Below are 17823 nucleotides of genomic sequence, written 5' to 3' on the forward strand. Positions count from 1 at the left end.
ACACAACTTTGCGTTTTTCCTTGCCTTATGTTTTTGGCACGTAATTCAGAGGGATTTCAAAAAACTCAGAGAGAAAATGGTAAAATTCATTTCATTCACCTCAATTTATAGGAACACTATAAAAATGAAAATTAAGAATGGAAACCAGTTCAGGATTCTACACAGTAAACACTGGTTTCCTGCACTTCCACCACTACGAAGTAAACACACTAACAGAGGCTAAAGGAAGAGGCTGAAGAAGAAAAACTCGGGCGCTTGCAGACACACCCTTTTCCAGAGAGTCACAAAAATGCAGTAAGTAGTTCAAGAGTTTCCCCTTACACTTGTGTTAATTGCAAGCACATTTTCTGTTCAGTGGCTGGGGCCCACATACATAGCAGTTCATTTCTATAAGTATGGTTGTGTTCAAAGGATACACAGTCTGTCCTGAGCAGCACCAGACAAACTCCTTAAGCACCCCGTGGGCAGCGCACCCTCTGGCAGAGTGAGAGGGCAGGATGCAGCGCGAAGGGCACATCAGTTGCTCACTGCAGCAGCCTTTTGGGAAGTCAAAGAGGACAAGCCTGAGAAGATGAGCCGGGGTCTTCATCACTGTGACTGCACCTAATTAGGGAGAGAACTTGATAGCTTGCCTGCAACACCTGGCTGGGCTCTGTCAAACACTAGCGCTAAGAACACCTCCTAAAGCCGCGTACCTGCCCCGCCCGGCTCCGCCCTTTCCGCTCGTAGCCCCGCCCACTAAGACTCTTCCGTCACACCACTTCCGGCTCAACTTCCCTACCGGCCTCCGTCGCTTCTCAGTTCCTTTACCTCAGCTCTTTTCCCCGCCCCTACCGCCTTCTTTGACAGTCACGTGAGGGGCGACCGCAGGGATTGCCGGGAGTAGTACTGCCGGCGGGTCAGGGTTCGGCCTCAACATGGCGGTTCCGGTCGGACAGTGACCAAGGTTTTGCTGTCGGGAGGACTGAGTGGCGATTGTTGGAATCTCCACCTATTAGGGTGGAATGTGAGGACGCCGGGGAGAGCGCTGAGGGGCGGCGGTGACGGGGAGGGGCTCTGTGGTGTTTGCCCTGAGAGCAGAGGCGGCGTCGTCTGTTCCTTCTACTTGTCTCCAGGCTCCAGTGTGGGGCCCCGCCCGGCCGGGGAGGCCGGCGGGCGGCGGCGGTAGCTGCTGCAGCCAGAGGATCTGCTCTGAGGGTGGGCCGGAGGGCGGGCGCCACCGCTGCTTCTGCCGCGGCTATGGCCCAGTGCGTACAGTCAGTGCAGGAGCTAATCCCGGACTCCTTCGTTCCTTGTGTCGCCGCGCTATGCAGCGACGAAGCAGAGCGGCTTACTCGTCTCAATCATCTCAGCTTCGCGGAGCTGCTTAAGCCTTTTTCTCGCCTCACTTCCGAGGGTATGTGGTGTCCTCCCTGTTTCTCTGGGAGAAGGAAGTTGGGGGCGGGTAGGGGAGAGAAGGGCGGTGTTTATGTTCCGGAGCCGGTAGAGTGGTGGCTGCGGCTGTGGTCCCGCGGTGCCCCAGGTGGCGGCCGGAGGAGGGGCCTTGCATGAGATTGTCAAGACAGAGCGCTCCTAACCTCCAGCTTTTCTAGGCATTTGCTTCCTCTAACAAGCCGCGTCGTTAAGTAATTGATATTAAACGAAAACCTGAGTTTCAAGAAGGGCACTGGGACTGTTCGCACGAGCTATAGGGAAGGAATCAGACACATTTGCAAGGCAGCAGTTTAGCAAGATGTTGCTTATTAAGTCGTCAATGTGTAAAGAACAAGGAAGATTTATCATCCTCCGCTGAGTGTTGGTGGGGTTCTTTTTTTTTTTTTTTTGTCTTTTTTGGAACTGGGGGGTCGAACCCAGGGTTTTGCGAAGGCAAGGCAGACGCTTTGCCACGGAGCTACATCCCAGCCCCTCCGCTGAGTGTTGAACTGGAGTTTTCAAAGTTATTTTGATTATTATTTAACGTTGAGGCTTATCGGTCTAAACTTCTGATTAACTATTTTTTTCTTTGAACATTTAAATATTAGGTATATAGTATAACCTCTCGAGAAAAAAAATGTGTTATATGAATAATAAAACTTGTAACAACTTTTTGCCTGAAAGATGAGGAAGTTAAGGATAATTGTGATTCATTTAGATATTTGAAGTTATTTAGATTTGTAGCAATAGAAAAGTTCTAAGTTTTGGTTTTCCAATAGTCGTTTAATTATAGAAACATGTGTTTTCTTTGAAGACTTATCTATTTTCTCTAGCTTTAGATTCTTCATTAAGGCAAAAGATACTGGTTAAACCATTCATAATTTTATTTGATCGGGTAATAAGTGTGGTTTAAACCAGTATCTTGCAAACAGAACATTGCAAAAAGTACAAGTTCTTTGTTAAGGTTTATATAAATGAAGGGTTCTGTAATAAACCTTTTGTCAAGTGAATGACTGATGTTGATTTGGTTAGGGTGACTTCTCCACCCAAAACAGTGCTTCACCATAAATTTCATGTATTTACATGCTACAGGTGTTCCTCAGAATAATAGCTCCAATTTTGCTCTGTATTTAAAGAGGGACCTGTCTCAAAAAAGAAAGAAAGAAACAATGCAAAAGCCTCAAAGTTTGGAAACTCTTGGATTTTCTTGTGTTTCTACCTTAGCCATTAGTCTCAGCTCCTCTGATGTTGAACTAGGTCAACAAGAACAACAACATTTTTACAAATTCTTAAAAAACACACGAGTGTCAGTTTGATTTTGATGTGTGTAGTCTTTCCTATGTTATTAATAAAAACAATAATGCTAATACCTGATACCTGGTTTTTGTGGCTTTTCTCTCTTAATATTCATTGAATCCTTCATTATTATTGTCATTTAAAATTTGAGGACATTGAGGCACAGTGGTCTTGTCCACAGTTTTACATTTGGGAAAGATTTAAAAAATATGCAGCGTAACTCAAGACATTGTGTTTCCAATCATCATATCTCCTGTCAATGTCGAGAATTACTTATTTATATTGAAGTACAGTCCTGTCCAATAGAAATATAATCCCAGGGACTGGAGATGTAGCTCAGTGGTAGAGCACTTGCCTGGCATGCAGGAGGCACTGACTTTGATCCCTAGCACCAGCTCCCCTAAGATAATATGAGTCATCAATATAATTAAAATGTTTTAGTAACTACATTGAATAACTAAAAGAGAAATGGTGAGGGTGTTTTTTTTTGGGTGTGTGTGTGTGTGTGTGTGTGTATGTATGTATGTTTGTGTTGGTGATTGAATGCAAGGCTTCTTGAATACTGAACAATCTCTCTGCTACTTTAGCTACAGATATACTATTTAAACTAATGTCACCCAGCCAGGTGAGATTAGTTTAAATAGTATATCTTATTTAAGTCTTTACCATTTTAATAGACATTCAGTGTAAGATATTAAAAGGATATTTTACATTCATTTTTATTGCTAGATCTTTGAAACTTGGCATGTTTTACACTTAAATTTCTACTTGGTGTAGAAATATTTCAAGGGCTCAGTAAGCCACAGGTGCCTTCTGTATTAACCGTGCAGTGATATTCAGTATCAGTACACTTCTGGTTTTACAGACTGAAAAGATTTAAGGAGCGAACATAATGAAGTATATGTTAATGATAGTTGGAGAGGTGGTGGATATGAAAGGGCAATCATTCCCTACGGGGGAGAGGATTTTGGGGTCAGAATGGTAAGGGCAAAAGGTATAAATTATGATTGAGTGGTTGAGGAACAGTGGGGAAACTGTTTCTGTTGGGGATAGTAAGGCAGAATACCAAGATAAGGAGGACCTTGGATTCTAGGAAGAGGATTTTTAGATTTCATATCTAATGGTAAATGTGAGGCAAGGCAGTGAAATTTTGGGAGGTAAATGAGTGGTGTGGTTTACAAGAATGATAAGAGTTGATATAAATTTTAACATTTAACATGATTAAGATATGGACTATGGTGGTGGCATTAGAAATTTGGATTTAATTTTTCTGCGGTTTAGGTTTCTTTCTGGTAAATATGTTTTGGGATTTTTTTTTTTTTTGGCGGGGGGCGGGGTACTAGGGAGTGAACTCAGGGGTGCTTAACCACTGATCCACATCCCCAGCCCCATTTCATATTTTTTACTTAGAGACAGGGTTTCACTGAGTTGCTAGGCTGGCTTTGAACTTTGATCCTCCAGTCTAAACCTCTGTGCCACTGGGATTACAGGCATGCACCACCACGCCTGGCATGTTTTGGGATTTTTAACAATTGGAACAGGCACCTTTTATGTTACCTGTGGTGATTCCTCAAAGATAGCTTTTGTTTAGGCAGTAAGACATGAAAATATCATTTCAGCAATATTATTTAAGAATATATCTATAATAAGTTAATACTTTCTTACAAAGAGAAAGGGATGTTAAAAAAAAAAAAAAGACGACTAGATTCCATTGCTGGCCTGCAGGTATGCTGTTACTTATGGTAAAAATTTGCTTTGAATGCCAGCATCAGGTATTGTCAATCCAGTGCTAAGTATTTTTGTGAGACTTATTTTTAGGTTTCAGTGGGAAAATGTAGTTTAAAGTTATAATTGAGAGAGGGTTGTTAGAACAAATTTGAGTACCATTTATGTGTATGACCTTAATAATGTTTAGGCTTGAAGTCTTAGTCAATGTGAGAGCCATTTTAGGCTTTTTATATACACTTTTAAAACCTGAAGTGTATTAAATTATTTTAAAAATGGTTCTTTGGGTTGGGGCTGTGGCTCGCAGTATAAGTGCTCACCTAGCATGTGTGAGGTGCTGGGTTCGATCCTCAACACCACATAAAAATAAATAAAGGTATTGGTATTGTGTCTTATGTCCAACTACAAATAAAAATATATAAAAAAAAGTGGTTCTTTTTAAAAAGTTTTTTTTTGTTTGTTTGTTTTGTTTTTGTTTTTTGGTACTGGGAATTGAACCCAGGGGCACTTAAGCACTGAGCCACATCCCCAGCTCTTTTTTTGTATTTTATTTAGAGATAGGGTCTCAGAATTGTTTAGTGCCTTGCTAAGTTGCTGAGACTGGCTTTGAACTCATGATCCTCCTACTTCAGCCTACCGAACCTCTGGGATTAGAGGTATGCGTCACTGTACCCAGCTATTTTTTTATATTAAATGTTGGAGACTTACTGATAAACTCGTTGTTCAGTACACATGTTGTGATTGTAATACCTTTTTTCCCCACCTGTGGTGTTAAGGATTAAGCTCAGGGCCTTGTGTATGCACTCCACCACTGAGCTGCATATCCCCTTAACATTTTTTGAAGAATCTCTACTGGCCATTTGTTTTGAAGAGTGGTAGTGTTAGTATTAATTAGCCAAGCCTTGTTGTTTTTGCTTACCAATAGTTCTTTGATAATTCTAAGCAGTGGTTCAACATATCATTTAGAAAGTTTATAAGTTTTAAGAAACTTTCACTTAAACACTAGCTTTTGAAATATATGGCTCTCATTTTTTTTTAATATTTATTTTTTAGTTTTAGGTGGACAAATATCTTTATTTTTATGTGGTGTTGAGGATTGAACCCAGCGCCTCATGCATGGTGGGTGAGCATGTACCACCGAGCCACAACCCCAGCCCCTGGCTTTCATTTTTGATAGGTGTTATTATTTCAAAATTGATTAGACTTAAAGAATGAAAAAGATTGGAATGAATTTTTTTTTCATAAATCTTGAGTAGTTTATGAACTAGGAAAACTGGCGATTAAAGTAGGAAATAATCTTTGTAAGATACTCTGTGCCTCTTGTTTTCTCAAATATTGTTAGGAACATTTCATCTTAACTACCATGTTGTTGTAACTAGGTAATTAATCTCCAAGGTTTTCAAGTATCAAACTCAGTAAAATTCAAGTCAACTTCTGTGTGTGTGTGTGTGTTGATGGTATAGGGGATTAAATTTAAGAATACAACTAAATTGAACAATTCTGAACCAGTGTTTATAAATCTCATAGACTGAAGCAAGGACTATAGCAGGGTGGAGGTACTGGAGTGAGAAAAGGGATTTGGGCACTGATTATTTTAAAGAAGACATTTTATTTTTTATACCAGTGGAGTGCTAGGCAAGCATTCTACTGTAGAGCTACATCCCTATCCCCCAAAGGAAGGTTTAATACATACATGGCTACTTAGGTTGTTTGATAATTATGGTCCAAATTTAAGGAAAATACTTTTTCAGTATGTTTCTAAAGATATCAGAAGTGTATCAGTACTCTTAGGATTGGTTGGTTTGTTTCTGTTACATAATTAGACCAGCTGGGAAGTTTAATTAGGGAGAGAGGCATGTATGTGTTTATTTAAACTAGGAAACATAACAATTACAGAAGAATGTAGAGAATTCAAGAAGCATCCAGCTCTCCATTTAATAAATATTAACCCTCTGTCATATTTGCTTTTTATCTTTTCCTTTAAAAGGAAAGCAAATATCATTACAGATGAGGGTGAAGTCCCCTTTCTGCATCACATTGGTCTCATTTCATCCTTCCATAACCATAGGTAACCACTCTGAATGGATTTGTGTATACGTGTGTGTACATATATTTACAATATAGGTGCATATCATGACTTATTTAGTATTTTAAAATTTTTAGTCTTGCTTTTGACTAAAAATTTTTAGAAATCAGTGGAGAGATCATAGGATATTTATAAAGACTTGAAGTATAGGTAAGTCTGACCTTTAAAAAGCTTGTTTGGTATAAAGCATTTTCCACTGAGGAAAAAGAAAATATTTTTGTGTGGGTAGGTACCCCAAACCAGTAATCCCAGTGTACTGCTGAGCTACATCTGCAACCCTTTCTACTTTTATTTTGAAGCAGGTCTTGCTAAATTGTCTCTTCGTATAGGATAATCCATGATGCAGTCAGAATAGATGATGATGGACCTCCTACTTTCTGAAATAAATCCTTAAAATAACCCCTTGAAGTAGATAGTAATCACATGCAACAGATGAGGAAATTGAAACATACAAAAGTTAAGGAAGTTTTCAGTATAATCCAGATAATAAGTGATGTGTTGGGATTTTAATTAAGGTGTGACTCCACAAGCTAGTTCTTTAATCTTTATAATGGACTGCTCCTAATATTACTCTGGAAACTAACCATCTTGTTTGATTATGTGAAAAAGATATGCTTATATTTTTAAACTGTGTACTTTGGGTACTGTGTTGCTACAGTCATTTCAGAATCTATTTCTTGTCCTGCAACTCTGAACCACTGTTTATAAATGTTAGAGACTGAAGCAAGGATGTAGCAGAGTGGAGGTACTGGAGTGAGAGAAGGAATTTCAGTGTTGATTATTTTAAAGAAGATGCTTTATTTATTTATTTATTTATTTGCTGGGTATCAAACCAGCAAAAAAAAAAATGTTATAAAATATGCACAGATGCATAATCTTTTATGAGTGCTTCTTAATCAGATTTAAATGGTAAACTTTTTCATAACAAGACTGATAAGTGAAATAATGTATTGATTTGTATAAGTTAGCTGCATTTGTCATGTAAGGTGAGCATTCTACCAGCTGAGGTGTATCCTCAGCCACAGGAGATGTTTTATTTTTTCTACCAGTTTTAGGGTTACAGCATAATTGTGCAGGAAGTATAGTTCCCACATATACCTGTTACTATACATGCCCAGTCTCCCTCACTATCAATCTTTTATGCCACAGTAAGAATTGATTTTTTTTTGTTTTTGTTTTGATACTGGAGATTGAATCCAGAGGCACTTTACCACTGAGCTACATTTGCAACCTTTTCTGTTTTTATTTTGAGGCAGGGTCTTGCTAAGTTGTCCAGCTTCCCTCCCGAGTCACTGGAATTATAGGCATGAACCACCTCATCAGGCTGAGCACTGATTTTTATGATAGTAAATTAAAATGAAGACGGAAGACTAAGAAAAGAATAGTGAAGTTCATTTACAGCATTTAACTTCCTTTTATTGATTACCTGTACTGCAATTTGCAGTGAGACATAGAGACCACCATAGACCTTACTCTGCTGGACCATTCTTAGGGTGAGGTCAAATTAGAGATTTGAATGGATGGTGGTTAGTTTCCAGCAACTCTAAATATAGAAGAAAGGAAAGTACCTACTGTAGGGAAATTATGAGCAGCAGCATAATGTGAGAGGAAGTAATCTTATGGTTAATAGACTATCTAGCTCTTTTGATATGGAGGGGAATATTATAAACCACTTGTATTTCTGAAAGTGTTCCACTTGGAATTCCTAGTTTCTGATTGGAGTAGGCTTTTTGTTTGAAAGCCATTAAACCAATTTTGATTTATTGTGCATTATAGAATTAATTTCGTGTTTTTTTCCTTTCTTTTAAAGTTCATATGAGAGATCCTAATAATCAGCTTCACATAATTAAAAATTTGAAGATAGCAGTGAGCAACATTATTACCCAACCACCTCAGCCTGGAGCCATTCGGAAGCTTTTGAATGATGTTGTTTCTGGCAGTCAGCCTGCAGAAGGATTAGTAGCTAATGTGATTACAGCAGGAGATTATGACCTTAACATCAGCGGTATGTAATAAGGTTTATTATTATTTCTTAAATGAAAATTACTTTTGTTAGAAAAAGTAATTCTGTGAAATCATTGAAGATCATTTAATAAATATTTAAGTATATGAAGTGCTGGAGCCTGGTCCTATAGGACAATATTTAGAAATAATCCCAGGAATTTTGGCTCTTTATTTTATTCTGGTACCTAATACCCAGAACATGTATTTAATAAATATTTAATCAATGAAAAACAGTAGATAACATTTTTTTTTGGTGACATAATAATATTATAATTAAATAAAAATATTGTTATTTTAATCTTGTTTGGTGATAAGTGGAGGAAATGTTTATAAAATATGCACAAATGCATAATCTTTTGTGAATGCTTCTCAATCTGATTTAAATGGTAAACTTTTTCATAACAAGACTGATAAGTGAAATAATATATTGATTTGTATAATAAGTTAGCTGCATTTGATATGATTTTTTTCCATTATTAAAGTCTTAAGTTTACTGAAAGAGGATGGGACAGGTTTTTAGAGGAAAAGTATCAGAAATACATCACCTGGTTACAGTCTTTCAACAACCTTATAAAATAATCTTTTTAGGCCAATATAATTTATCTAATGCTTTAATATCTCCTAATAACATATTAATAAACATTTTTCTGCACCTGTAGAGAATTTAAGTAGCATGTTTTACGTCACAAAGATAGTTGCGTTTGCATGGTTAGCAATATTTGTAAAATTATTTTGTTTAAATGTCCTGTAATTTCTTCTTTCTTTGCCATTAGTTTTAGTTTCAGTAGCTTAGGTTAATTTGGTAATTTAATTTTCTTATTTTTGGTGTGGGGGATAGACTCAGCGCCTTGTACATGGTAAGGCCACACTCTACTACTGAGAGAGATTCAGTTTGATTTAGAATATTATGATTATCTTTACTAGTCAAAAAAATCTGAATTTTAGGGTACATATTTGATAAGTACCCAGCATTTATTTTATTTTTGTGCTTTTGAGTATTGAACCCAGTGTTGCTCTACCACTGAGCTACACACTAGCTCTTTTTAATTTTTATTTTGAGACAGGATCTCACTAAATTGCCCAAGTGGCCTTAAATTTGTGATTCTCCTCTCTTCAGCCTCTGGAATAGCTGGGATTACAAGTGTGTAAGTTGGCCACTAGTCCCACCTGAACAATGTTTTCAACATGATGTGGAAACTTGAATATTTCTCAGAGAAAGTCGTGAAGTTTGAATTTTGTCTGCCATAGTTTGTAGTGTGAATGATAATGAATCAAATGCTAAAGTGTCTTTTAAGTTTTTATACTCCAATATCCTTAGTTAGTTAGATGACTTGAATAAATCACTTAGTGTTTCTAGACTTTATTTCAATCTTTGAAAACAAACGTTTCACTAATTGTTTCTTTAGACCTTTCTCAGACCTTTAATCTGGTAATTCCATTTTATGGGGTCTTAACATGTTTGTTATTCATTCAGCAAATATTTATTGATTTCCTGCTTTATGCTTTACATTGTGATATAGAGATGCTTTTTTTAGAGAGATATGACATGTTTTATCAGTTCTTAGTCTAGTAGGGAGACAATCAGTAATCATAATACATCTATTTGATAATACATTATAGTCACAATATGTTGTAAATACAGATATGGAATATCTGATATGCTAAAGTGCTAAGGGGACACAGTTATTACCTATCATATATTAAAAATGAAAGTATCGATTTTATAATATAAATATTTCCCTGACCTCCAAAGCTCCTCTCCTCTTTTCTTTTAAAACATGTTTGTCAAAATGATGTATACGCATAGGCATAATGCTAAAAAGACCTATATGAAAAAATAGCAATGCTCTGCTTTCTGCTGTCTGCCATACAATTTCCCTTAGTGTTTTCCTCTAGTATTATATGTTCTAAGTAATATTTTTATAGTGTTGTCTATGTTTTAATTTTAAATTTTATTTATTAACTTCTAATTATGTTTAAGGAGTTCTTAGCTTTATCACTTCTCTTCCTTTTTTCTTCATGTTCCATATACAGTTTCCATGATTTCTGCTTAATATTCACTGTGGTCTCTCAAAATTCCTCAGGAGAATTTTAAAATTTGATTAATTTGTAAAATAATATGTTTATTCTCCTTGCAGAAATCTTCCTATTTCATGTGTTTTTAGTAAGGATGATATTATCTGCAAGTGAACTGAAACTTGCTTTTTGGAGGGGCCAGAAACTTTTGGCTATTATAATAGTTTTGGTTTTTCAAAGGCTTATGTTCCATGTATTTTTTAAAAAATTTGGGGGCTGCGTTTGGTGGTACAACATGTAATGTCAGCTACTCAGGGGACTGAGGAAGGAGGAATGCAAGTTTGAGGCCAATCTGGGTAATTTATTGAGACCCTATCTGAAAACCGAAGAAAAAGTGCTGGGGATAAAGCTCAGTGGTAGAGCACTTGCCTGCCTGATAATTTGTAAGGCCCTAGGTCAATCTCAAGTAATGTTAAAAAAAAAAAAAAGTATATTGGCAGGTAGGGACTGGGATGTAGCTTAGTGGTAAAGCATGAACTTAACATATTGAAGCCTGGTTTGGATCTTTAGCACTGCAAAAAAAAAAAAAAAAAAAAAAAAAAGTTGAGGAGAGGGAGTGATTAGGAAAAACATTGAAAATCACTCATTGGGGAAAGATAATGAAAAAAAAGTTGATAAACACTGCTCTGCTGTCTTTGGGACTGTTTATTCTCCCAGGCTTACTCCATAGCTGTCATCCTGGGGATTTCTTTCCCTTTTTACGTCACTGTATTTCATTCATACCTTTGTGTGCATTTCATTGATTTGGTGAAGGAGATGTCTCCAATAACTGCCTGAGAAGAAAGGCAAATTTTTAAGGCAGTTAAAAATTTTGAAGCCAGGCATGGTGATGGACAACTGTAATCCCAGTGGTTTGGGAGTCTGAGACAGGAGGATTGTGAATTCAAAATTAGCCTTAGCAAAATGAGGAACTAAGCTACTCAGTGAGACCATATCTCTAAATAAAATACAAAATAGGGCTGGGGATGTGTGGCTCAGTAGTTGAGAGCCGCTGAGTTCAATCCCCAGTGCTCTGTCCCCACCACAACCCCCCCCAAAAAAATTGAGAATTGAATATCTGAGAAAATATATAAATTTTTTTAAAAGAGAGAGTGTGAGAGAGAATTTTAATATTTATTTTTTAGTTTTTCGGCAGACACAACATCTTTGTTTGTATGTGGTGCTGAGGATTGAACCTGGGCCGCACGCGTGCCAGGCGAGCGCGCTACCGCTTGAGCCACATCCCCAACCCATGAGAAAATATTTTTATTTCATATAGTTTATTGATTGTTTGAATGTATACAGTATTAGTTAAAAATCTTTTCCCTAAGAATTCATTCTCTTTTTTTCTAGCTTCTGGTTTTGCTCTTAAGAAGCTAGAACTATTATGATACATATTCTCTCCATCCCTTCAACTTTTAGAAGATTTTAGAAATTTATTATCCCTGCCGTTTTGAAATTCCATGTTGGGCCTGTTATGACTCGTCCTTCACTTTTACTTTGAGCCCACTCCTTTTTGCAGTCTGGCTATTTACACTCTTTAGTCTAAAGAAATTGTGCTCTTAGAAATTCTTCATTGCTTGCTTCCTGGTTGTTTTGTGCTGCTCTTTCTGGAAACACTGTTAGTAGACTGTAGAACTTCTTTAAGGGTCTTATCTTTTTTTTTTTTTTTTTAACATCTATTTTCTGAATTTTTCTTTTTTTGTGCCATCTTGTTCTTGGTATCTTAACCCTGAGGATGTTAATAAATTTTTATTAGTTTTTTATTGTAAAGTTTTTTCCTATTTTTTTCCCTTCTCTTACTTTTGTTTTTCAAGTTTGTTTTGATCTCTTTTATTTTGGAGACTTTCCTCAAACATTTAGTAAAAGCCCTTAGTGTTATTTTCTATTTCAAATTGAAACATTAAAACCCTGACTGGGCATAAGAAAAGCTTTATCAGTTAGTGGAATTGGATGATGAGGCTGGGAATAAGCTTGAGCATTGCCCAGTTTTTATTATTTATAGCTCTTTTCCTTGGGGCCATTTAGTTTCTCCAGGGAAGGATTCTCAGATCTGTTGTCTGGCTATCTGTGTATGAGGGGCCTTGTTTCTTTTAGTAGTTTATAAAGTGGGTTAGTAGTTGATAGGAAGAATGTAGTCATTATTTGATTGTGAGAAATTATTTTATCTAATTATGTTATCTGCATTCTCAGGGTCCTGCCAACATCTCTATACAAAGCATGATTGAGTATTATTTGCCTTTAAAAGCAGGTGGAGGCACTATTAGCTAAACTCTTTAGGAAGATTTTTAAAAGAATTCCAAGTGTTGAGGATAAATAGCAAAAGAAAACTATTTTTTTTGCTTTTTCCCTGATACTTATGGCACCTTCTTTTAGCTTTATTTATGTATTTATTTTCATACTGGGGATTGAACCTAGCATCCTGAGCATGCTAAGCACATGCCCTCTACTACTGAGCCACAAACCCAGCCCACAGATTTATTTTTGTGGCTTTGAAAACTGGGAATGAAATATGATAAGGTATTTAATTCATTTGAATAAAATTCCATTATACAGAATAGTGCTCTTTGGAGATTATTAAAAGGAATTTAATCTATTTTAATAAGGTGTTAATTATATGTCCAGAAGTATGCTTCTGATTTTTACTTAATGTAAGTCAGCATACTCTTCATCCATTCTGTTTAAGAAATAAATAGATGTTAGATATTTACCTCACAAGCCTAGCTTAACAGTGCCATATTTTCTTCATCAGATCGGTCAATTAAAGCTAGTGTTCCTTGGTACAGTAATTGGAAAGACACATTGATGGAATTGAAAGAATCCTCGTTATATACAGGTATTTCTTGTGGTGGTCTCAGTTTTCCAGATTGTTTTCTCTTTGCTCCTTGTCTATTGTCTCTTTTCCCACTCAGCTACTACTTTTCATGTTCTTCCCAATTAAGGTCTAATTTTTCTAAAGTGAAGGAGGTCTGATGGTATCTGTTCATCTTTTGTTAAATATCCTGTTACTTATTGTGTTTACTCTTGATTTACAACATATTTACTAAATCCAGGTTTTGTCCTTGAATAGTGAGTTTGGACTGTGTCTTATTTTTGAAAAGGAAAAATATACTACCCTTCTTTACCAAGACAAAGTACTTTCTGCACAGAGAAACTTCAGTAGGATAACAGGGTTGCTCTTTCAGTTTCTAAGAAAGAACATACAGAGATGGAAAGGGTATGCAAAATAGTGATTTTTATCTCCAAATAAATACTAGAGAATTTTTTTTTTTAAGGAGAAGAAATTGGCACTAAGTATTACAGTCTCCTGTTAACATGAACAGTTTTTTTTTTTTTTTTTTAAAGAATAAGTCTTTTAGGAGAGAGAGAGAGAGAGAGAGAGTTTTAATATTTATTTTTTAGTTTTCGGCGGACACAACATCTTTGTTTGTATGTGGTGCTGGGATCGAACCCGGGCTGCACGCATGCCAGGCGAGCGCGCTACCGCTTGAGCCACATCCCTAGCCCAACATGAACAGTTTTTAAAGTATCACCCCCCCTACTTTCTGCAAAACAAACAAACAAAAACCAAAATAAAACGTCATTTGAACAATTATAAAAACAGAATGATGTCCTTGATTTATTGGCATTTAGCAAAATTAAAGGAGGACAAAAGAACCACAGTGTATACATCTTCACAGCCCTTTAGGGGAACATATGGCTGAAAGAAAAACTTGCCTTATTAACCTGACTGTGGCCTATCTTAAGGATGAAAGCTCATTTCTGTCGTATATAATTTTAAATTATTCCTTTGCTTCTCACATCCTTAGTTGAGTACCCAGTATCTTTTTGCATCAGTATATAGAAAATTATTAATTCAAGAACTTGTATCTTTGCTTGGTTTTTCTTTTTGATTTAAATTTAAATCCTACATACATTTCCATGGTTTCAAAGTCAAAGCTATAAAACAGTGTATAGGAGGTCTAGGCACTGTCTATGTTCTTTTCCCTTTCTCAACTTCTTTCTTTTTCTTCTTCCTGTCCTGTACAGATAATTAATTGTATTAGTTTTTTTTTTTTTTTTTGTTTTTGTTTTGTTTTGTTGGCTTTGGTGGTACTGAGGGTTGAACTCAGGGCTTCATGAATGCTAGGCAAGCACTCTACCACAGAGTTACAACCCCAGCACATATGTATTAGATTTATTCTTCTGTTATTTTTTTAATGTAAATAAATACATGTATTGCTCTTTGTTTTCTTCCTTTTCTTACACAAAGTGCATACTTTTCTCTTACTTTTTTAATTTAAAACTTAACATATTTAAGAGAGCACTTGCAGCACATAGAGACCTTCCACTTTCCCCACAGCTGCTTAAGTGTGCTTTTTAATGGTCGTACCATAGTTTATATAACCTCTCTCCTCCTGATGACATGAGGGTTTTCTAGTATTTTTGTTATTGCAGGTAATGTTATGATGAATAGCTGTTTTGAAAGATCTATTTTTTAATTTAGAATTCTCAATCCCCACTATAAAATATATTCCTTCTCATGACAATGTGTCTATAATTTAAGTTTAAGCAACAATGATTCAAGAAGGTAAAGAGAATGATAATTAAAATATATACAAATCTGTAGTCACGTAACCATATTTGTGGAGAAACCTTCTTATTTAACTAGTTTTATTGTCTCTTTTTCTTGCTATTGGTACTAAATGAAAATATAATGTTAATTTTGAGGCAGAAACTATTTTTGACTTATTGACAGGATATGTTATTAGTGAGAACATTGGTTTTCTTTGTGAATAGATACTAGTCTATCACTCATTCTCCAATTTTTTGTCATTTTTTGGGTATAGATATATTTGTAGGGATATTTTTCCTCTTTTATAGTAGAGAACATGAAATATGCCTCCTAATCAGACTACAATATATGTGTTGTTCTCACATTGTATTTGTTGGAATTAAATTTTTGTATATTTGGCACCAGGTACACTGTTTGGTCAAAATGTATGGCTTTTTTCTTCAACCCTCCAGTCATTTAAGTGGTATTATAAGCTGAAAACATATTTGCTGTGTTTCAAAAGTTAAGATGAAAACAAAGAGAATGCAAGGTTTGTTATTCAGTACATGTAGTAAAAACAGAATTTCCTTTTAGTGAAACTGTGATTTAGATAATCTGCTTTAGCCTCATAAAGCCAAATAAGTTCAAATGAAAAAAGACTAGATGTAATATAAAGTGATTAGAATGGAGCAAGAAAGAGTTGGCACTCCAAGAATCATGTTATATACAATTATACAAAAAATGAAAATATGCAGCTTTGTATTTGATAAGGTAAGTGTCCTTTGAAATTCCCTTTGAAGAGGCTTTATTGTAGTCATACTCAAAGAATCAAATTCTAGAGTTTATCCACCACACCAATATTGACATTTTGAGCCAGATAATTCTTTGTCCGGGGATAACCTTGTCTTGTCCTGTGCATTGTAAAATGTTTTCATTTTCCTTACCTCTTTCTGTAGAGGCCAGTAGGCACGCCCCTGCCCCCCGGCCCCCCCCCCCCCCCCCCCCCCCCGCCTCCAGTTGTAACGACCAGAAATACTTCCAGACTCTGCCAGATGTTTTCTCAGGGGTTAAAATCAGTTGAGAACCAGTGCTCTAAAGTAGTGTTTATGAGTAGGATCTGCTTATGACAGTGTGATTAGTAACACTGAACTTTGGTTCTGAAATATTTTTATTCACATAAGTTATATTAGAGCAGTAATAGGTAAGTGGGTAGTGGGAACATTGTGGAGATTTGAGAATAACTCGATTTTATTTTCAAATACATATACTCTAATGTATGAATTATATTTGGGTGAATGACTCAATATGTGTGTGTGTGTGTGTGTGTGTGTGTATGTGATATGTATCTTAAGGGACAACTGAATATGCTTGCTTAATGATAAAATTATCATTTTTAAATATCTTTTAAGAATATGGAATTGAAATTTCATTTGTTGTAAACTGATTTTACTGAGGAATTCTAACTATATATTGTTAATTTTAGCTACTACTCCATGGTTTGAGTCTTATAGAGAGACCTTTCTTCAGTCGATGCCAGCATCAGATCATGAATTTCTGAACCACTATTTAGCATGTATCCTTTACTTCAATTCTCTTAAAATCAAATATTATGGACGTTATTACTCTCAGAAATAATTGAATGAAGGCAAAATTATTGAAAGGCTATATGGAGTACAGAAATTATTATTATTTTTGGCAGTACTGGGTACTGAACTCAGGGCCTGGAGCATGGTAGGCACACATTCTACTACTGAGGTGTATTCCCAGGCTGATAAGTAGTAATTAGAATTAACATTTATAAAAATAATTATTATTTTTGGTACTGGGGCTCAAACCCAGGGATACTTTACCACTGATCTACATCTCTAGTTCTTTAAAATATTTTTGTAACAGAGTCTCCTAAGTTGCTGAGGGTCTTGCTAAATTGTTCAGACTGGCCTTGAACTTGCAGTCCTTCTGCCTCAACCTTCCAAGTCGCTAGGATTATAGGTGTGTATCACTGTGTCCAGTGAGAAATTATTTTTTATTGATGATATATCAAGTTTTTGTTATTGTTATTTTGTTAAATGGCATACTTGATGTATAATTGCTATAATAAATTAGTTTTTGATTTATTTTGATTATAAGACTTATATTGCTTATTATTTTTCTAACTTGAGTATATCGTGCTTAATTAAATTTTTTTAAAATTTTAATTTGTTATATAAGACAATAGAATGCATTACAATTCATATTACACATATAGAGCACAATTTTTTATATCTCTGGTGTTATACAAAGTAGAGTTACATCTTTCGTGTCTTCATACATGTACTTAGGGTAATGATGACCATCACATTCCACCATCTTTCCTACCCCTATGGCTCCTCCCTTCCCCTCCCGCCCATTTTCCCCTTTGCCCTGTCTAGAGTTCATTTAATCTTCCCAACCCCCTCTATCTCCCCAGTGTATTATGAATTAACATCCTTAAATCTGTGAAATCATTCAGGACTTGTTTTTTGGGGATTGGCTAATTTCACTTAGCATTATATTCTCCAGATCCATCCATTTACCTGCAAATGCCATGATTTCATTCTTTTATTGCTCAGTAACATTCCATTGTGTATATATACTACAATTTCTTTGTCTTCATATATTGAAGGGCATCTAGGTTGGTTCCATAGTTTAGCTATTGTGAATTGTGCTGCTAAAAACATTGATGTGGCTGTGT

The 17823-nt window shown here is 35.9% G+C and overlaps 1 protein-coding gene across 6 annotated transcripts in view; it reads left to right on the forward strand.

Moving 5' to 3' along the window:
- Nucleotides 1-884: 884 nt before the first annotated feature.
- Nucleotides 885-17823, forward strand: part of Trappc8 (trafficking protein particle complex subunit 8) — a 90114-nt gene continuing 73175 nt past the window's right edge. For 3 of the 6 annotated variants that reach the window (XM_076836912.2, XM_076836913.2, XM_076836915.2), the window contains exons 1-3: nucleotides 885-1396; nucleotides 8331-8525; nucleotides 16597-16686. In XM_076836912.2, coding sequence (XP_076693027.1) covers nucleotides 1240-1396; nucleotides 8331-8525; nucleotides 16597-16686 — 442 coding nt within the window. In that variant the 5' untranslated portion in view covers nucleotides 885-1239. Of the gene's footprint in view, nucleotides 1397-8330; nucleotides 8526-13331; nucleotides 13416-16596; nucleotides 16687-17823 lie in introns of those variants that run through there. The other 3 variants (XM_076836910.2, XM_076836911.2, XM_076836914.1) reach the window with 2 other exon arrangements.

Source organism: Callospermophilus lateralis, chromosome 17, assembly GCF_048772815.1.
Source record: "Callospermophilus lateralis isolate mCalLat2 chromosome 17, mCalLat2.hap1, whole genome shotgun sequence".
Lineage (NCBI taxonomy): Eukaryota > Metazoa > Chordata > Mammalia > Rodentia > Sciuridae > Callospermophilus > Callospermophilus lateralis.